We start from the raw sequence: 20,484 nt of genomic DNA on the forward strand, positions 1-20,484 counted from the left end.
TATTTCACTAGGCATGTTGTATTTTTACACATGTGTTACCCTACGTATTACATACTATGGATCCGTATATTTTATTTGTTAAGGTCCTTATTTCACTGACCTCGTGTTTTGACTTTTGATCTTTCTACGTGTTTGATATAATAAACTTTATTTGTTAAGGTATGCTGTTTTTTTTTTTCAAAGATGTGTTATTCTACATTAGGTACATTAGGGGGTGGTCACTAGTGATAGAATTCTATCATTCAGGGGCGGACCTAGTGTAGTCCGAGGCGTAGCCCGGGCTACGGCTCAACTTTTATCCGGTAGTGTAAATTTTTTTTTTTTCGATTTTTATACTAAGGACACTCCTCAACAACAACTAGGACACCCCTCAAAAAAAATTTTACAAACTGAAATTAAGCCCAAAAAATACTGATTATATTGGCCCAAATAACCATGGAAGGAAAACAAAGAAGAAAGATGAAGTTGGTAAAGTTTCTTTGTTAGCGTTGAATTGAAATAAAAAAAAAAGAGAAAAATGCCCGGATAGTCCCTGTGGTTTCGCATTTTTTCACCTATAGTCCTCAACTTTCTAAAATTACCTGAATAGTCCCCAACTTTTCATTTTTTGTTCTCGGATAGTCCCTGGGTCTAATTTCAGTTTGTTTTCTCTGTTAAGTGAGTGTGAAATGACCAATTTACTCTTTCCTTTAAAAGGCCAAACCACATGGACTATCCGGGCATCATCTACATTTTTAGAGAAAAACCCCACCACCACACATCTTCAACCTCCACCCACCATCACCCTCCTCCACCCTCCACCATCACCTTCTTCTCTGCAATTTTCTTTAAAGAAACCCTAAAACACCCAAGTCACCTGACAACTTGTCCAGATCTCCAAATTTCCAATCAATATCTTCTACAGTTACGTCCAAATTTGATCTCCGTGTTCCAATAAAAACACGTTTACAAAGTTCTTGCTGTTTACGCACAACAGGTGTTTGACAAAATGCCTGAGTGAGAATTCTCGTCGAATGAATTGATCCTTTGTGGGTACTGTTCATAACAAACTGAATCGTTCAAAACCTTAACCAATTTCAAGAATCAACAGTAGAAAAAGGGGATATAGGATTATGGCAGTGCCGTGGAGTGTGTCACGATGGATGGCGAATATGGTGTGGTTGGCGATTAGTGGTTGGGTCATTTCTTGCTTAACTGTTGCTGATGAGATCCGGTTCGATTCGGAGGTCCGTTTCATGTCGGCTAGGTTCTTATTTGCTACCGGTTTTAATTTTGTGCAAGTTAACAGTTTTGTCTTCTGCTGTGTTGATACTTTAGATGTGTTAGTTGTAACCTGATTTCTGTGATCGTTATGTTTAATATTGTTTCTGTGGTTACAGTTTAAAATAATTTATCTGGTTCTGGTTTTATTTCTTACATTTCTGATATGATTATGTATGTGATTGATAGTCATAGCAACTATAAGGCCTTTAAATGAGTTATTATTTTTTATTATATTGATTCCAGCTTTAAGTTCTGAACTCTTGTGCATATATGAATTGGAGAAGATGTATGACATATGCAGTTTCAGTACATTGGATGTAGTTATATCCAGTTAGGGAACATGAAAACAATGTTTAATAAACAAGTTGTGTTTTAGGGTTTCTTCAAAGAAAATTGCAGAGAAAAGGTGATGGTGGAGGGTGGAGGAGGGTGATGGTGGGTGGAGGTTGAAGATGAAGTGTGGTGGTGGGGTTTTTCTCTAAAAATGTATATGATGCCCGGATAGTCCCTGTGGTTTGGCCTTTTAAAGGAAAGGGTAAATTGGTCATTTCACACCCACTTAACAGAGGAAACAAACTGAAGTTAGACCCAAGGACTATCCGGGAACAAAAAATGAAAAGTTGGGGACTATTCAGGTAATTTTAGAAAGTTGGGGACTATAGGTGAAAAAATGCGAAACCACAGGGACTATCCGGGCATTTTTCTCTAAAAAAAAGTTGCAGGTTTTGATACAAGGAAGAAAGGTTTCTTGAGGAGTACATCTTGGGAAGATAAGTCTGAAAGTCAAAAGTTAATTTAATTTACCTTTCAATTCCAAAAAATACATTTTAATTCTTTCTTTAAAGAAACAATTTAATATAACCTGTTAGGTGGGGTGGGGATGGACTATTAAGGGATTTGTGTTGTGTATAAATATTGAGAAGCAGTTTCATTATATTCAACAATTAGTATGCCTTGTAGCGAAATTCGGTTTACAATCTTCTTGCTCCAACGCACAGTCTTCATTCTTTACGTAATCGATCGGCCCCTTATGTAAAAATTAAAAATAAATCTAGCCCGGTCTAAAACCTAAAAACTTATTGTCAATATTGATTCATAAAACATAGCTCAAATGTGAAATGCTCAATATGGATTCATTAACCTAAATACTAATAACATTAAAAAACTAGTTTATAAAATTTAATTCTTTAAGGCCTAAGTGTCTTTTTTTTGCTCAACCAGGGCACTTGATTTTCAAGATTGGTCCTGCCCCATAATATAGGTAAAAAAAATTCTCCATTCTATAAATTATATAAACACACGGTAAAAAAATTGGGATACCCCTGAGTATTTGTTCTGGTTCCGCCACTGCTATCACTCACAATATCCAATCATGTTTCGCCATGTCATCAACCATTTTTCCATCAATCACAACCTTTTTTGGTGGCAATGGTCATCACTCACCACAACACCCAACAATTTCCCCACAACCAATAATTCCTCACACAAAATCAATTCATCACGCCGTTAATTTTCTCACGCGTGCTTCTTCCACGCGTTATAAACTTAAGGTGGGGGTGGGAGTTTTTTTTATCACTCGTTGAATTCCCCTATCACTCGTTATACTTCCACGCGTTATAAACTTGATGCAATTTACCTTATTTTCTAAATATCTAGCTGTTTTTATTTATGTTTTATTCATTATACGTTATGTGTTGTTTAAAACTATAAAAGATTAATGTATTATATTACGTAAAAGAGTATATATGTCAAATGATGTGTTGTTTTAGACCATAGAAGATGTAGATGTTTAAATGAGCCAAACCCAAGTTGAGCTTGAGCCTAAACAAGCTCAGGCTCAGCTCCCCTCACCTTGTTTAAACAATGACGACAACAACGACAAGCGAGTTGAAATTGATATCAGGTTCGAGTTGAAATCAATGTCAACTTTGTAAATTAACTCACAAGTCAAGTTCAAGGGTCAGAAATAAAACTCGAAATCTCTCAAGATAAACGAGTCAAAATCTTACTTGGGTCAACTCATTTACATCCTAAGTGCGTAAAAACGATCTTAATATATCATTGTTTGCCATATGTAAAACTCGAGCACTTTTTTTTAAAGCTTAACGGGTCTTTTACAATTTCTACAACTTATTTTTAACAAAACCTGAACTAGATGAGTTAACCTTAAGAGAGTGCATTCAGTTTTCCAAGATCAGGCTATACAATGTGGAATAAAAGAGAACTTCAAAACAACAAAAATTAGTTGAAATCGATTTCAGCTACCGGGGAAGCTCGATGAAGCTTCAACAACATCTTGGCAAATATCAACTGTTCACCGGGCCCTAGACACCAGTCGTGATGAACAACAATCTTTTTCAGGGACGGAGAACACGCAAGGAAATACTTTATCAGATATACTTCATTCTCTGAACCTTTAAAATTTCTAAACACCACAGTCCGAAGCTCCATCATGTTGTACTCTACGTCCAGAATTGGAATCGGAATTGAAATTGGAACCGGGTCATCAACCTGTAAGAACGACAAGTATTCAAATACAAAACTATACAGATATGAGATTATAAGACAAGCAGTGTGATCGGTACATACATACGGAGTTGCTGTGATTTCAAGGGTCTGCAAATTTGGTAAATGTCTCATCATTTCTAAAGCACATGATAACATAGTACCATTGCCTAAACCTATTCTTGTAAACTTAAGAGCCTTGACAGAGGGAAAGGCGGTGGGGAACTTCTTTTTAGCATGACCTTCTGTCAACTATATGAAAGTGGTAAGAAAGTTTTGCGCAATATAATGAATATACAGTAAAAATAGCCACACTTTTACCATGATCATTTTAGACTGAGTAAAATGGTATTTTCGTCCCTAAGGTTTGGCCAGTTGTGCGACTTTCGTCCAAAGGTTTGTTTTTCCGCATCTGGATCCAGAAGGTTTAAAATCTTGTCATTTTCATCCGACTCGTTCACTCCATCCAATTTTCTCTGTTAAGTCAGGGTATTTCCGTTTTTTGCCAAGTTAAAGGGTAATTTGGTCTTTTTCAGGCTATGTAAAAAGACCGAATGCCCCTAAAAAAAACGAATTGCCTTTTAAGTTAACAAAAAGACGGAAATACCCCCGACTAAACGGAGAAAATGGATGGAGTTAACAAGCCAGATGAAAATGGCAAGATTTCAAACCTTTTGGATCCAGATGCGAAAAAACAAACCTTTAGACGAAAGTTACAAAACTGGTCAAACCTCAGGGATGAAAAATGGCATTTTACTCTTTTAGGTTTTTAGATTATGAAAAAGGAGACTATGTTTGTGTATAGTAAATTTCAAAGACACAACTTAGTGTTACCTTGTAGTCTTGAAAATCCAAACCAAGCTCTTGAAGTTTTGGAAGATAACCCACAAGCTCAAGGACATCACAAAGACTTGTGATCGTTGTAGCCTCGAGATGACACAATGACAAAGATAAAATTTTCAGATTTTGAAGTTTTGCAATCTCAACTAATTTCACGCTGCCTGTATAAGAAAGATAACCGAGGTCCAAAATCTCAAGTAAGGGACACCGAGTAAGAAACTCCCCAAGGTCACTACTTCCAAACTGCGCGCTAAATAACTCTAAGCTCAATAGATTTGGAAAACCATGAAAACTAGGTGGAGGATTGAAACAAGAGCCAACAATATTCAAATGTTCCAACTCTAAACAAGAGAAAAGATGGGTAGGCAACTTCACTTGTGTTTTAGACCAATCTTTAATTGTAAGGTCCTTAATTCCTTTTCTTGACAAGAACAAAATCAAGTGATGAATATCTTCCACATCCAATAAGGTGAAGATAATGACAGACTTTGTTACGGCGCCATTAAGATGAAGAAGAAGTCTACTTATAATTTTCCCATGACTATTAATTTCACCATCTGCATTCATTAAACACATAAAGAACTCCACATCAAATTTTAGCTGGCTAAGCATGGTCCATTTAAACCTCCAGTTTCTCGACAAGATACTAGTCATCACTGCATCGTGTAATGGCAATCGATGCAGAATACTAGTTATCACATTATCAGGCATGGTGCTGATAACATCTTGTGGTGCGAACTTGGATGCTTTATGTGTCTCCTGAATCGGTTCCATTATTCTAACAAGAAAAAAAAACATTAATCTGGAATATTAAATTAGATGTTACAAGAGATCGTAATTCAATTACCAAGGATATATTAGAAATTTAGAATTACTGTCACATTTGTGGGAACTTTCAGCTAGTGAATAAAAAATTGCAATAATCTTATTACAAACCTTAGAAGGCTTACTTTATTTGAAAAGGTTTTAAAATACAACAATCCTTAACGTGCGTGCGAAGTGTACGCGTGTAAAATCATAAGTCATAACGTGCGTAGTTATAAATATAACATGCGTTATTAGAGTTTACTCGTGCGTGATTTTGTTGTTTTTTTGGTGACCACATGCGTGATTATAGTCACCATGCGTGATTATGATTATTGTTCACACTTGATTTTGGTTTTTTGTTCATGCGTGATTAGGGTTTGAGTTTTATAACATGCGTAATTTACTCGTGTACGCATTACCTTCGCCTAATTTATTTAGAAATTATCATATTTTCCCACTTTTTTTTCACATAAGAATGCAATTCAACATAAAAAATCACATCCGAAACCGTAGTTTCAAAAACCTAACGATTTCGCATCGGGTAAAAATACATTTAAGATGACAACTTTTAACTGGCAACTTATAAAAACATTTCTAACCTGAAAACGTCTCCGACGAGTGATTGCAACTGGCACCAACCGGTAAGAATTGTTCGGAGTGACGATGATCAAATCACGTCTTTTGATAGTTATTTTTGGTTTTAGGTGTATAAAACGGTTTGTTTGAATGATGGATCAATGGTTCATTTTTTGGGCTTGTTTGAATGATGATGGACCATTGGTTCATATTTTGGGCTCACCTTTTGGGCTTATTGTTAGGTTAGTTTTGGTTTCGAGTATGTATATTAGAAATATGGTGTGGGTAAATAGGTATATGTTTTCGGGTAATCGGGTGGGATATCACTTAATCTCAAACCTGATCTCGTACCCGAATACACATCCCATATTCCCATTACTCGTCTCGAATGTATCAGGTTCGGGTTTGATTGACATCCCTAATCACGAATAACATATTGATTTAGTTATAAGCTATAACACAACCCGTAACTAAACCATAAAACCAATGTTTTAAATACCGGAATGTACCGGTCGGTAATACTCGGATACCGGACACGGGTCTGGTACGAAAAAGGCAGTTAAAACTAGAATACAGTATTTGTTACATATCGCTGGTAAATCCGGTTCTACCGGTTCGAACTGTTGAACCGGTTTGCAAAATCTTCAAATTTTATTTTTAGTATCTATTAAAATCTGATATTAAGGCAATAACCAACCTTCCATATTCTCAGTAATTAACCTAGCGTTCCCAATAGGGCTGTAAACGAACCGAACGAACAGGAACAAGGCCTTGTTCGTGTTCGTTCGTTAAGGAAATAAATGTGTTCACGAACGGTTCATGAACACTTACCGAACGAGATTCTATGTTCGTGTTCGTTCATTAAGGAAATGAGCGTGTTCGCGAACAGTTCACGAACACAAACGAAAACAAATAAATTTGGCGAACGCGACAAAGGATAAAGATAGATGGCCCAGAGAGTAGCACTCGAACTTGACTCCCTCATTGTGGAACAGAGGTCGATCGTATTCGACGATGTAAATAATGAGAAATAAAAGAGAAATGATGCATAAACAAGGTGAAAAAGTGGGTTTCCTAGTTTAATTGTTAGGGTAATAAAATAAATAAAAGTTTAATAATATAAAAAGTACAAATAAAATATATGAAAGTACAAAGATCTTAAATTAAAACACAAACATACGAACATAAACGAAGGCAAATCAACGAATGTTCACGAACACCTTATCGAACGTTCACGAACACAATCGAACGAACGAGACCTATGTTCATCTTCGTTCATTTAACTAATCGAACAAAATTTCTTGTTCATGTTCGTTCGTTTATTAAACGAACGAACATAGACGAACTTCCTGCCGAACGGTTCATGAACTGTTCGCTGAACGTTCGGTTCGTTTACAACCCTAGTTCCCAATTCCTGTGTACGCTACTCACGACCTTCCAATATTCCATATTCCATTGTGAACTTGATGCATTTAACATTTCAATGTCTTAAACGTTTTGTACATTTTTATTTAAAAGAAAAACCTTATTTGGAAAATTGAGTATTCTTTGATTATATTTGTATTATGGATTAACTTTTTATTATGGAATTATGTAGCTACAGAATTAGTCAATCCGATTGAACCACCAGCATAACTCGGTTAAACCATTTCTAAGCCCAACCTGATATAGTTTAAAGCCTGGTTTTCAAAACATTACGTAAAGCCAATTTCTAAAATATGGCTTGCTATGAACTTTGAATATTTGTGTACAACATTTTGGTTTTATTTTAGCGATTACTTCGATTAGGATTGAATTATCGTTTTTATGTTGACTCGCTACTTTTAGGACGAAGATACGTTCCAAATATCTATTTGACACTCTCCCTGTTTATCTTTTTAGTTATTTTTTATTTATTTATAGTAATCTTATAAAATTTATTTTATGGTCCCATCAATTTGATTGGTTAGACCATGTGTTATGTTTTACATATTTTTATTGTTAAGTCATAACGTGATTGTCACCTCACTGACACATCACCACCACTTTCACTCACTATTTTTCGCCTATGGTATGTAATAATTTCGCCGGTTTTCAATACACAGTGTCTATTAAAATTATCTTTAAATTATATAAAATAAAACTTGCAAAAGAAAGTGTTAAAAAGGTGTGAGGTGGATTATTTTGATTGGTCCTAATTTAATTCTCCCATGAAAAAGTAGCTTGCTGACATTTGGTGACACTAAGGTGGTAACAGTGGCGCCATCAATTGGTGGTAGTGGTGGCGACATATCGTAAACGACTTTTACACGTGATTGAATTGTGCTTGAATTGATAAGCTCATTACCTAATGATAATAAAGAGTAGATTTTTTTTAGTTCTCTGTATTTGATTAGCAAACGTTTTTTTTTTTTGAATAACGAGTTTAAAAATGTTGATATCGTTTGTATTTCAAAACAATTAAGAATGGTCGAGAATAATGATGAGTATTTCTATAGTTAAACTTTAGGAATAATTCAAAACATTTCATGAGAAATTGTAACTTCTTTTCCCTTTTACTAATAGAAACTGGCGTAATTTTTTTTCAGATAAGTGAGTTGAAATCAATATCAAGTTTGCAACAAATAAATACACATTAAAAGAAATAATTAAATAACAAAGAATGATAAGCAAGCTTAAATCCATATCAAGTTTGTAAATTAAGTCGTGTGCCAAATTCAAGTTTTAGATATCAAATTCAAAAATCTCTTAAGCTAAACGAGTCAAGAATCTTCAACTCAGATATAAAACTCGAAATCTCTTAAGCTAAACGAGTCGAGAATCTGCATAACTCATCTCATGTACATCCTAAGTGCATAAAAAATCATCTTTGACATATTACTGTTCGCCATATGTAGAACCCACCCTCGTTTAAGCTAAATCGGTACTTTTACCATTCATACAACGAAAGAACATGATAACCAACAGGGTTAACCAGTGTCCATGACATTCAAATACCATTTATCTACACATAATTGAATCCGTCAATATTTCCATAAATTCAACCCGTGTATCTTAACAAAACCTAAACAAGAGCATTCCGTTTTCCAAGATCAGATTATACGCCGAGGGTCAACAATAGAGAAATTCAAAGCAACAAAAATTAGTAGAACTCGATTTCAGCTGCCGGAGAAGCTCGATGGAGCATCAACAACTTCCTAGCATGAATCAACTGTTCAATGGGCTCTAGACACCAATCACATTGAATCTCAATCTTTTTCAGGGAAGGACAACACGCAAGAAAATATTTAATCAAATATACTTCATTCTTCGAACCTTTAAAATTTCTAAACAGCACACTCCGAAGCTCCATCATGTTGTATTCTCCCTCCGGAATTGGAATTGAAATCGGAAATGGGTCAGTAACCTGCAAGAATAACTAGTATTCAAATGCAAAACTATACGTATATGAGATTATAAGACAAGCAGTGTGATCTATACATACCTGCCGAGTTGCTAGGATATCAAGAGTCTGCAAATTTGGGAAGTGTCTGAGCATTTCTAAAGCAAATGATATCATAATACCATCGCCGAAATCTATTCTTGTTAATTTAAGAGCCTTGAGTGCGGGAAAGGCGGTCGGGAACTTCTTTGTAGCACCACCTTCTGTCAGCTATACGAAAGCGGTAAGAAAATTCATAAAGTTATGTTCCAATATAATGAGTATGCAGTATAAATAGGCATAACTTTTACCGAGTATCCATTTTCGTATCTAAGGTCTTGCCATTTTCATCTGGCTCATTAACTCCATTCATTTTTCTCCCTTAAGTCAGGGGTATTTTTGTCTTTTTTGTTAACTTAAAAGGGCAATTAGGTCTTTTCCACTTTATGTACAAGCATTTAGCATAATGTACAAGTATTGCGCTTTAAGTGAAAAAGACTGAATTGCCCTTTAAGTTAACAAAAAAACGGAAATACCCCTAACTTAACGAAAAAAATAGATGGAGTGAACGAGCCGGATGAAAATGGCAAGATTTCAAACCTTTTGGCTGCGGAAAAAACAAACCTTTAGACGAAAGTCGCAAAACTGACCAAACATCAGGGACGAAAATGGCATTTTACTCTGAATATTATTTACTATTAGACAATGAAAAAAGAGACTACGTTTTTGGTAAAGTAAACTTCGAAAACACAACTTAGCCTCACCCTGCAGTCTTGAAAATCCAAACCAAGCTCTTGAAGTTTCGGAAGAAAACCCACGAGCTCAAAGACATTACAAGGACTTATGGTCGTCGTAGTCTCGAGGTGACACAATGACAAAGATAATATTTTGAGATTTACAAGTTTTGCAATCTCAACTAGTTTCACGTTGCCTGTGTAAGAAAGATAACCGAGGTCCAAAATCTCAAGTAAGGGACACCGAGTAAGAAACTCCCCAAGGTCACTGCCTCCATACTGTACGCCGCGTAACTCTAAGCTCAATAGGTTTGGAAAACCATGAAAACCAGGTGGAGGATGGAAACAAAAGCCGTAAATATTCAAACGTTTCAACTCTAAACAAGAGAAAAGATGGGTAGGCAACTTGACTTGTGGTTTAGACCAATCTGTAATAGTGAGGTCCTTAATTCCTTTTCTCGACAAAAACAAAATCAAGTGATGAATATCTTCAACATCCAATAAAGCGGGGACGAGAACAGACTTTGTTACGGCACCGTTAAGATGAAGAAGAAGTCTACTTACAATTTTCCCCAAACTGTTTTCGCCTTTTGTTTTCATTAAATACACAAAGAACTCCTCGTTAAATTTTAGTTGGGTAAGCATAGTCCATTTAAACCTCCAGTTTCTCGACAAGATACCGGTCCTCACTGCATCTTGTAACGGCAATCGATGCAGAATACTAGTTATCACACTATCAGGCATGGTGCTGATAAAATCTTCTGGTGCGAGCTCGGATGCTTCAAGTGCCATTAGTCTAATAAACAAGAAGAGATATATTAAACATAAACATATTTTGATGGAATAAATAGCCAAGACATTCATAAACCATCCATATGCACATACTCAAACGCATTGCCCCTTCTTAAATTACCTTATTTGTTTTTTTTTTTTTTTTGATTAATAATAATATCTATCTAATGGGTCAAAACAGATGCTTAAGTCAATTTAGCAAGGAAATCTAAAGTCTGAACAGAGGTTGTAGTATCACACAATATATAATTAACATGAGTTAAGTTCCCGTGAAAATAAAATAAACGTACGAAACGTACGAATTGAAAGAAAAGTCAAAAAAGTGGCGGTGGCATTTTGGTAATTATCAGCAACTTCAAAATTACTCTAGTAGAGTAATTTTGAGCTTCTGTAGAGTAATTTTGTAAAAGTTCATGTAGAGTAATTTTGGTCGTGTAGGGTAATTATCAAAATTACGCTTACCCCCCCCCCCCCAACCCCCCCAAAAACCTAAAAAAACCTAAACCATTGTAAAAGTTCATGTAGAGTTATTTTGGTCGTGTAGGGTAATTATCAAAATTACACTAACCCCCCCCCCCCCCCCCCCCCAAACTAAAAGCTAAAAACTAAACCATAAAGCTAAACCCCATAACTAAATGCTAACAAAATTACTCTACAAGACATTTTCCAAAATTACTCTACTAGAGTAATTTGATGTGTTTCGGGTACATGTGTTTCGTTCAGTAATTGATAATTATCAAAATTACTAGTGTTTCGGGTCTTTCACTTACATGTGTTTCGGGTACATGTGTTTCGAGTCAGTAATTGATAATTACCTGATTGCCACCGTCACTTTTTGCTTTTTCCCAGTAATTTGAAGTTGCTGATAATTACCAAAATGACACCGCCACTTTTTGCTTTTTCCCTCGATTCGTACGTTTCGTACGTTAATTTTGTTTTTATTTGATCCTTTACCTAATTAACATATCAGGTGGAATAATTGTTGGTTCTGATCGACAGAAATGGACATCTGGGATGGTCTCAAGTAAGCACCTGCTCGTGCTCGAACTTAAACGACTAAACTGAAAACTAAGCTCCAACTCGGATAGGGTTAATTTTTATCAATGTCAACACAACTGATCACAAAAGATACAAATCTACTCTGTTTCTTCTAAGTTACTTTCATAAACCATAAACTAAAAAGAATTGGAAAAAGCTTAAGAATAGTCATGATTTTCATCCTTGAATTGAAAATTATCTCTTAAAAAGTACACGGGACCCACCATTCGTGTGTTTTTGGGTGTCTTCGAGGAAAAACAAACACCAAAAATATCTTCTAAAAACTTTTATTGTAATAATATGGATGCCCTGAATGTAGTAGTCATACAAAAAACTCATGATTCAGTATGTGTAAAACTACGATCACATTTCACTAGCAAACAATCTTAAACTAAGCAACAATTCTCTACCGATAAGAAACTTATGAAAAATTCTAAGCTACTCTATTTCTGTTATTAAATTAGTTTCGGAAATTATATATCAAAAAATCATAAATTTGATCCTTGAATTGATTATACACATGAATATAGTAATTGAAATCTGCATAAAAGTAGAATCATAGAAAGAAGTGAGAACTTACATGATCGTAGATTACAGAATCACCGATCGATGAAACGGAAGAAGGAAATTAGGGCATCTGTCGTTGAGAGATCATCGTGGTGGAATAATTGGGTGTTAACTGCTGCTTGTTTTTCATTTGGGTTATTTATAGTGAGTTATAATGGGCTAAATCGTTTGATGAAAAAGGCTTCTATTGTTGGGCATTAGCCCAATAAAGAGCACATCAGCCCAACAAAAAGTTGGCCCAGAAATGATTAAAACAGAGATCTTTTAAAATCAATCTTCGTAATAAATTTGATTCAACCTTTTCGTATAAAAAAAACAGGTTTAGGCCCAGCGACGCGAAAATTAACCCCCCCTGACCCGGTAAAAAAAGCGGTTTGGGTCCAACCCGACCTGACAGTTTGGTAACAGGTTTGGATTTTTATGGTCAAAATTGGTTCCAACCCGAACCGGTTTGAGCCCGCCTAAAAAACTGATAAAAAATTTTTGAACCCAATCCAAATCAGTTTTGGTGGGTTGGGTTTTTTCACTCCAAAATCGGTTCTTGACCCGAACCGATTTGGGACAAATCGGTTTGGGTGGGTTCGGCTTATAAAGTGGCCCGGTTTAGGCCCAAGCTGGATTTTCTACGTCTCTAATAACATTTTTGCTTTTATTCTTTCACACAGTTTTCTTCTTTATAATCCATAATTGCTTTTTACAATTCTTTCACAAAGTATTCTCCTTCGTAATCAGTCTTTTTTTTTTTTTCTATTTAAAAGCCTAATTGAATTTTCTCTTCTTTTGCATTCGGCAACTATTTAAAAAACCAAATATATTTTCTGAAAGATTTTTTCGGCAACTCATGTAGGTGTGTGATTTCATTCGCATTGAATCTTGCAAAATACATGGTCGATAATGAATATAACGACGAACTGAATGATATTTATGTTTTATAATCCAAAGTTTGTATAACTGAACCAAACCAATATGTTATCTGTGAGCCCGAAAAGATAATGGTGTTTCGTGAGAAATTTACAGAGACAAGTTCAAAACAGCTAAAACCAGCAGAGGTCAATTTCAGCTACGGGGGAGGCTCGATGGAGCTTCAACAACTTCATAGCAAACATCAACTTTTCATCGGACGCTAGACACGAGTGGGGATGAATAACAATTTTTTTTAGGAAAGGGGAACACGCAAGTAAATACTTTATCAAAAATACTTCGTTCTCTGAACCTTTCAAATATGTAAACACCACGTCCCGAAGCTGCAACAACCCCACTGTGTTGAAGTCTACCTCCAGAGAACAATTTCCAGGTGTTGGGGAATCATCCTACGAGATTAATTAGTGTATTCGATTTCAGAACTTTATAAGAAATTATAAGACGAGCAGTAAGATACAGAGTACATACCCAATAACTTGCGGTAATTTCAAGGGTCTCCAAATTCGGGAAGCTCCTAATCATTTCGAAAGCACATGATAACATAATACCATTGCATAGATCTATTCTTGATAATTTGAGAGTTTTGAAGCAGGGAAAAGTGGTATGGAACCTCTTTTCAGCATCACCTTCTGTGAACTACACGAAAAGTGGACCATAAATGGGTTAGAGAATTCATAAAGCCTTAGGGGTTGTGTGACAACTTCTGAATGATTAAGTGCTGAACGAGTAAGAGGTCTGAACCAAGTGTTGAATCAGTAAGTGGTCTGAACCATTAAGAGCCAGTATAATACTTAACCATTTAGAGGCAAATGTTTGACCAATTCAGATTAGAGGTCTTAACCATTCAGACTCAGTATAATGCTTAACCATTCAGAGGCAAATGTCTGACCAATTCAGATTAGAGGTCTTAACCATTCAGACTCAGTATAATGCTTAACCATTCAGAGGCAAATGTCTGAACCATTCAGACATTTGCTCGCGAAACAAACAGTCTGAACCATTAAATGTTGAACCAGTAAAAGGTCTGATCCATTAAGAGCCTCATTAAGAGGTAAACAAACAGCCCCTTAAACTTGTACTCTGATATTAAATACTATTAGTCAATAGATTATGAAAAAAATGGACTATATTTCTGTATTTAAACTTCAAAGACCCAACTTAGCCTTACCTTAAACTTTATAAAATCCAAATGAAGCTCTTCAAGCTTAGGAAAAGAACCCACAAGCTCAAAGATGCTACTCGAACTTGTAATCATCGTATTCTCGAGACTAAACAATAACAAAGATAATATTTTGAGATTTGCAAGTTTTGAAATCTCAGTTTGTTTCACGTTGCCGGCAGGAAAGGTAAAACCGAAGTTTAAAGTCTCAAGTACAGGACACTGAGTAAAAAACTCCCCAAATTTTCCACTGTCAAATTGCACACTACGCAACTCCAAGCTCAATAGATTCGGAAAACCATTAAAACTTGCAGGAGGATCAAAACAACACGAAACAAGCTTCAAATGTTGCAACTCCAAACAAGAGAAGAGATGTTTAGGCAACTTAAGTCGCGGCCCATTCTCCTTACAAAAAGTGAGATCCTTAATTCCATTTTTAGACAACAACAAAATCCAATGGTTAATATCTTCATCATCCAATATGCGGTAAGTTCGCTGTTCTATGTAGAGGACAAACTTTGTTATGACGCCTTTAAGATGAGGAATAAGGCTGCTTATAATACTCCCATAATTGTTTTCGCCTTCTGTTTCTAATAAATACTCAAAGAAGTTGTCATCAAATATGAGTTGGCTAAGCATAGTCCATTTAAACCTCCAGTTTCTCGACAAGATGCCGGTCCTCACTGCATCTTGTAATGGCAATCGCTCCAGAATATGAGTTACAACATCGTTTGGCATATTGCTAATAACATCTTCTGGTGCAAACTTGGATGCTTTAAGCGTCCCGTGAATCCGTTCCATAGTTCTAACATGAAGATAAACATTAATCACAGATTCAAATTGATGGAATAAAGAGCCATGACATTCATACACCATCTATTGCACATACCCAAACCCATTTCCTATCCTTAGAATTGATATTTGTTTTTTGATTAAAAACTATTATAACAGACCAAAACAAATGTTACAAGGGGTGAGCAAGTATTAGGCCCACCTAGAACCAAGCCAAACTAGGGGTGTAAACGAGCCAAGCCGCTTGATAGCTACTCGAGACCGGCTCGCTAAAAGCTCAAATTTAGCCGAACTTATACGAGCTCGGGGCTAAAAATAAGCAGGTTTAAAAAAAGAGCCTAAGCCCAAGCCCAAACTTCACTTATTGAGCTCGAGCTTAAATATGTCTATTATTTCTATAAATTTTATTGAGTAGATTAAATAGAAATATTAAATAATTAAATTATATGTAAATTTATGATAAAAAAACTATATAATATATATTATGTTATATAGAAAAATTATAACTTATAATTAAAATATTAGAAAACTAATAAAAAATGTAATTAACTAATAAGTACATAGTAAACGAGCCGAACCCGAGACGGAGCCTGGAACAAGCTCACCGGCTCGTTTACACCCAAAGGTCAAACAAACCCAGACAGGTCCGACCCGAGTTTACCCACTGCCCGCTCGGTCCAGACCTGATTGAAAACCAACTGACCTGTGAAAACCCCGACCTGGATTAAAATAACTTCAATTTCAAAGTTTGATTCGTTCCTTCAAAATCAAACAGCACTTGTGATTTATGTGTTTTCAATAGGTTTGACTGATACCTGATGGATGAATAACAACCTGGTTGACGATGAGGTTATTGAAACGATCGACGTCAAGAGTTGACCGGAGAACCTTACAGAAGCAGAGATATTTAGTTTAAGTTAAGAGTATCAAATCATTAAAGGGAGGTAGAAAAGAACACAAGAGAATGAGACAATTTCCTGGAATAATTCCTACAAATAAATAATATTAAGAAGACAAGCAGACTAGAACTAAAATATATATTATTATAAACTTACATGACACAACAATGGCCCACCACTATACTAGAAAATGACCCACTAACCGACTCCACGTGTGCATGGGAGTCACAACATCACAGTTAGCATATACATTTTCTGAAGAGAAAACTGACAAAATGGTCCCTGAGGTTTGGTCACTTTTGCTACATTAGTCCAAAACTCAAAATTTTGAATTTGGGTCCTTGTGGTTTCAATTTTGTTGTCATTTTCATTCAAAATCAAAATTTGGTCAGATTTTTCAGTAACATCCAGCTTTTCTGTCTTTTTCCTCTCTTTTAATGAAGGGTAAAATGGTCTTTTAACATTTTATTATAACAAATTAAAAAAAATTGATTATTTTGCCCTTCATTAAAAGAGAGGAAAAAGACAAAAAAACTGGATGTTAACTGAAAAATCTGACCAGATTTTGCTTTTGGATGAAAATGACAACAAAATTGAAACCATGGGGACCCAGATTTAAAAGGTTTGAGTTTTGGACTATAGTGGCAAAAGTGACCAAACTTCAGGGACCATTTTGGCAGTTTACTCTTTTCTGAAAATTAACATTTTGCTACAGATAAGCAGCTTAAAAAAACATATTCTAATCTTAACTAGTAATAAATAAATTCTCAAACTTTTGTGATCCTTTCGAGCCGTACCATTGTACCAGATCCAACTCTAAGCTCAACAGGTTTAGGAAACCATGAAAGTTACCTGGATGATTGAAACAACAATTATAAAGCTTCAATGTTCAATATTTTTAACATCCAATACAGAGTGTTAGAGAATCATGCTCATCTATATAGAGGAAGAACTTTGTAATGGCACCTTTATGATGAAGAAGAAGAAGAAGAAGAAGAAGAAGAAGAAGAAGAAGAAGCCAACTTTGTAACAACGGATCAAGCTGCGGTTGATGTCAGTTACCACTAATTATCAGTTACTACTACTGATAATCAGTTCTGAATTGTATCAACAATTACAAAAGTGTTGCATGTTGCTTCTGCGACTCATAAGTTGGCCTTTAATCCTTAAGGGTTAAAGACATTGCAGAATGCACAACCCAGTGTAGAGTACTGGAGCCCAACTTAAAACAACTACATAGCAAGGTAAAAACCAAAATATTACACAACCCACAATTCAACAATCCAATTCGGTTAAGTTTGTTCGGCTGGTTCCAATCTGAACAATATTGAACCAAACTGACCTGTATAGCTTTAAAATTTTCAAAACCGACTTTCGTTTCCTTTAAAAACCGACCATGAAACCAAGTCGACAACTGGTTTCAGTAGTTTCAACGGTTGAAATAGAGTCTTAAACACAAAGAAAAAGGTCCAAACTGAAATTAAAAAAAAAAAACACTCTGTAGTGTTCTTAAATTCATACAAATATGCAGCAAAAAAGAAAAAACAAATTCAAAAAAAGTAAAATTAGGATAGTTTAATTTCAGCTATGGGGGAGGCTCGATGGAGCTTCAACAACTTCCGAGCAAAAATCAACTCTTCATCAGGCCCGAGGAGAAAGTGGAGTTTAACAGCAAGCTTTTTTAAGAAAGGGGAGCACGCAAGTAAATACTTTATCAAATATACTTCATTCTCTGAACCTTTAAATTGCGTAAACACAGCACTCTGAAGCTGCAGCAGCCCCATTGTGTCGTTGTCTAAATCCCGAGAACAAGTTGCAGCCGCAGGTGTCGGGTCATTTGGATAATCATCCTGAATGAATAAGTAGCATTTAAATGCAAAACTATATATGATATTATAAGACGAGCAGTATTATACATACCAAAATACCAACCCAATCTCTAGTTGCTGTGATTTCAAGGGTCTGCACATTCGGGAAGTTCCTAATCAATTCAAGAGCACAAGATAACATAATACCGTCGCATAAATCTATTGTTGATAATGTAAGTGTCTTGAGGCATGGATGAGTGGTAAGGAACCTCTTTTTCGCACCGACTTCTGTGAACTATATGAAAAGGTAAATCAATTAGTTAGAGAATTCATAATGTTGTAATAAAAAAATATGTTGTAAAATATAATGAACTTTTATTACGATCATTTTACCTTGTCCTTGCACCTTACGAAATCCAAATTAAGTTTGTGAAGTTTAGGAAGAAGACCCACAAGTTGAAAGATACTACTGAATTTTGTGCTCGGTACTGTGTCACACAATGACACGGATAATATTTTGATATTTGCAGCGTTTGCAATCTCCGCTAGTTTCACTTTGCCTACCGAGATTATATCCATGCCCATCTCTTCAAGTGAGTGACGCTGATAACGCGTGTTCAAAATATCAAGAAAGAAACGCCGATAACGCATGTTCAAAATCTCAAGTAAGGGACACTGAGTAATAAACTCCCCAAATTTACTACTTTCAAAATGCAGCAGACCCGACTCTAAGCTCAGTAGGTTCGGAAAACCACGAAAATCAACCGGAGGATCAAGACGACAGTAAAAAAGCTTCAAATGTTTCAACTCTAAACAAGAGAAGAGATGGGAAGGCAAATTAAGCGGTTCCCCATTCGTCTTCGTAACAGTGAGATCCTTAACTCCTTTCCTAGACAAGAACGAAAACCAACTTGCGATATCTTCATCATCCAACGCGGAGTAACATCGCTCGTCTATGTAGAGGACAAACTTTGTTATAGCACCTCTAAGATGAAGTAGAAGCCTACTTATAATCCTCCCAAACTTACTTTCATAATTTGTTTTTAATATTAAATACAAATAGAAATCCTCATCAAACACGAGTCGGCTAAGCATAGTCCACTTAAACCTCCAGTTTTTCGACAAGATACCGGTCTTCACTGCATCTTGTACCGGCAATCGATCCAGAATATGAGTTATCACAATATCTGGCATGCTGCTAATAACATCTTCCACTGCACACTCAGATTCTTTAACTTCCATTATTCTATCAAAAAAGACACATATTAAATTAAAAATGTATGGTATAAATAAAAAATAGCCATGGCATACATAATAACATAAACCCATTTTGCCCTTAAATTTCTATTTGCTTTATATAATATAACTTTAAAATTCAATATACAAAAAGAAATACATGAAGTCTGAACAAGAATCACATAATATATAGTTAGCATAACAGGTTGATAATTTTTGGTTCTGAATTGTGATAAACATAAATGGGCATCTGGAATTAACATAATTTCACACTTTTTATAAACCCTAATACAGAAATACAGACAAAAAAATACAGAAATTGACCCATGAATCAAGAATTTTATAAAACATATTCTAACCTTGAAAATTGAAAGTTTCCGATAAGAATTGTTACTTCCGATGATCCATTCGTTCAGTAGTTTTAGAAAGGGGATACGATCTACATATGACTGTTGATTTTCTCAATTCACATATTCATCTTTTCTTTGTTAATTATATTAATTTTCTTATTAAATGATTTTTAGAGTGCAATTATTAATCTTCTTATTAAATGATTTTTAGGGTGCAATTAATCCTATGATACTTACGTTACAAACGATTTTTTTAGAAAAACCTATTTAAAATAATTCTTTTTTTTTAATTAAAGAGGCGATTTCTGAAAACTTCGTGTGGTAGGTTTCTTTTGAAATCGACGACGGACATCTTTTGAAATTGACGACGTACCGGAATAGAGGTTTTACCGTAGTAAAGCTTTTAGGCGGTGGGTTTCTTGGAATTGGTGGCGGGTCGGGTCACCGGCATTGTCTGTAATTGCCGACGTGAATGACATTTTGCCTATGGATATACCTGAATGTCAGGCTTTGTTGATAGTTTAAAATAAAAATTTATTATTTTTTAAATAATTTTACACCCAAATTTATACCATTCATTTGTATTGAATTCGATAAAAAGACAAAAAAAAATTGTTTCATGATGAATATAAAATGGATTTTTTATTATTCTCTTTTTTAAACTCTCTGACTTGAATGTGTTCCTTTTAAGGGCATACGGAGTGGGCGGCAAAGGGGATCGACAAACCGAGTTTGCCGCTTGAGAACACCGCCGTCTACCCCCTTTGACGTGCGGTTTCATTGATGATCGGTGTTTG

General features: G+C 35.4%; 4 protein-coding genes across 5 annotated transcripts; all 4 read right to left on the reverse strand.

Annotated features, from left to right (window-relative positions):
* Nucleotides 1-3,396: 3,396 nt before the first annotated feature.
* LOC110920469 (F-box/FBD/LRR-repeat protein At1g13570-like) lies at nucleotides 3,397-6,098 on the reverse strand. Its single transcript, XM_022164688.2, has 4 exons — nucleotides 6,015-6,098; nucleotides 4,603-5,386; nucleotides 3,853-4,020; nucleotides 3,397-3,774 (listed from the first exon to the last, which is right to left on the reverse strand). The coding sequence occupies exons 2-4, from the start codon at nucleotides 5,380-5,382 to the stop codon at nucleotides 3,505-3,507; spliced, it is 1,218 nt and encodes a 405-aa protein (XP_022020380.2). The 5' UTR covers nucleotides 5,383-5,386; nucleotides 6,015-6,098; the 3' UTR covers nucleotides 3,397-3,504.
* A 2,764-nt stretch (nucleotides 6,099-8,862) lies between these two features.
* On the reverse strand, nucleotides 8,863-11,869 carry LOC110920468 (F-box/FBD/LRR-repeat protein At1g13570-like). Its single transcript, XM_022164687.2, has 4 exons — nucleotides 11,733-11,869; nucleotides 10,156-10,921; nucleotides 9,455-9,622; nucleotides 8,863-9,376 (listed from the first exon to the last, which is right to left on the reverse strand). Exons 2-4 carry the CDS (start codon nucleotides 10,915-10,917, stop codon nucleotides 9,113-9,115), a joined length of 1,194 nt encoding a protein of 397 aa, XP_022020379.1. The 5' UTR covers nucleotides 10,918-10,921; nucleotides 11,733-11,869; the 3' UTR covers nucleotides 8,863-9,112.
* A 1,519-nt stretch (nucleotides 11,870-13,388) lies between these two features.
* Nucleotides 13,389-17,501, reverse strand: LOC110920467 (F-box/FBD/LRR-repeat protein At1g13570-like). The gene is made up of 5 exons (XM_022164686.2): nucleotides 17,091-17,501; nucleotides 16,210-16,282; nucleotides 14,612-15,407; nucleotides 13,912-14,079; nucleotides 13,389-13,832 (listed from the first exon to the last, which is right to left on the reverse strand). Exons 3-5 carry the CDS (start codon nucleotides 15,401-15,403, stop codon nucleotides 13,557-13,559), a joined length of 1,236 nt encoding a protein of 411 aa, XP_022020378.1. The 5' UTR covers nucleotides 15,404-15,407; nucleotides 16,210-16,282; nucleotides 17,091-17,501; the 3' UTR covers nucleotides 13,389-13,556.
* Nucleotides 17,502-17,651: 150 nt separating this feature from the next.
* LOC110920464 (F-box/FBD/LRR-repeat protein At1g13570-like) lies at nucleotides 17,652-19,830 on the reverse strand. Of its 2 annotated transcripts, none has more exons than XM_022164684.2 (4): nucleotides 19,697-19,830; nucleotides 18,495-19,347; nucleotides 18,226-18,396; nucleotides 17,652-18,143 (listed from the first exon to the last, which is right to left on the reverse strand). In XM_022164684.2, the coding sequence occupies exons 2-4, from the start codon at nucleotides 19,341-19,343 to the stop codon at nucleotides 17,859-17,861; spliced, it is 1,305 nt and encodes a 434-aa protein (XP_022020376.1). In that variant the 5' UTR covers nucleotides 19,344-19,347; nucleotides 19,697-19,830; the 3' UTR covers nucleotides 17,652-17,858. The 2 variants fall into 2 exon arrangements, with proteins under 2 accessions (XP_022020376.1, XP_022020375.1); XM_022164683.2 differs by having other exon boundaries at nucleotides 17,743-18,143; nucleotides 18,214-18,396.
* Nucleotides 19,831-20,484: the final 654 nt, after the last annotated feature.

This window comes from Helianthus annuus, chromosome 16, assembly GCF_002127325.2.
Source record: "Helianthus annuus cultivar XRQ/B chromosome 16, HanXRQr2.0-SUNRISE, whole genome shotgun sequence".
NCBI lineage: Eukaryota > Viridiplantae > Streptophyta > Magnoliopsida > Asterales > Asteraceae > Helianthus > Helianthus annuus.

Bases quoted from the DNA above. Each gene is read 5' to 3' on its own strand.
- LOC110920464 (XM_022164683.2), bottom strand. From the start codon at position 19,343: ATGGAAGTTAAAGAATCTGAGTGTGCAGTGGAAGATGTTATTAGCAGC. The intron at 18,397-18,494 runs GTAAAATGATCG...CTTTTCATATAG, and splicing joins TCGTAAGGTGCAAGGACAAG to TTCACAGAAGTCGGTGCGAA. The intron at 18,144-18,213 runs GTATGTATAATA...TTATTCATTCAG, and splicing joins GAGATTGGGTTGGTATTTTG to GATGATTATCCAAATGACCC.
- LOC110920467 (XM_022164686.2), bottom strand. From the start codon at position 15,403: ATGGAACGGATTCACGGGACGCTTAAAGCATCCAAGTTTGCACCAGAA. The intron at 14,080-14,611 runs GTAAGGCTAAGT...CTTTTCGTGTAG, and splicing joins TGGATTTTATAAAGTTTAAG to TTCACAGAAGGTGATGCTGA. The intron at 13,833-13,911 runs GTATGTACTCTG...TTAATCTCGTAG, and splicing joins AAATTACCGCAAGTTATTGG to GATGATTCCCCAACACCTGG.
- LOC110920468 (XM_022164687.2), bottom strand. From the start codon at position 10,917: ATGGCACTTGAAGCATCCGAGCTCGCACCAGAAGATTTTATCAGCACC. The intron at 9,623-10,155 runs GTGAGGCTAAGT...GCTTTCGTATAG, and splicing joins TGGATTTTCAAGACTGCAGG to CTGACAGAAGGTGGTGCTAC. The intron at 9,377-9,454 runs GTATGTATAGAT...TTATTCTTGCAG, and splicing joins ATATCCTAGCAACTCGGCAG to GTTACTGACCCATTTCCGAT.
- LOC110920469 (XM_022164688.2), bottom strand. From the start codon at position 5,382: ATGGAACCGATTCAGGAGACACATAAAGCATCCAAGTTCGCACCACAA. The intron at 4,021-4,602 runs GTAACACTAAGT...ACTTTCATATAG, and splicing joins TGGATTTTCAAGACTACAAG to TTGACAGAAGGTCATGCTAA. The intron at 3,775-3,852 runs GTATGTACCGAT...TCGTTCTTACAG, and splicing joins AAATCACAGCAACTCCGTAT to GTTGATGACCCGGTTCCAAT.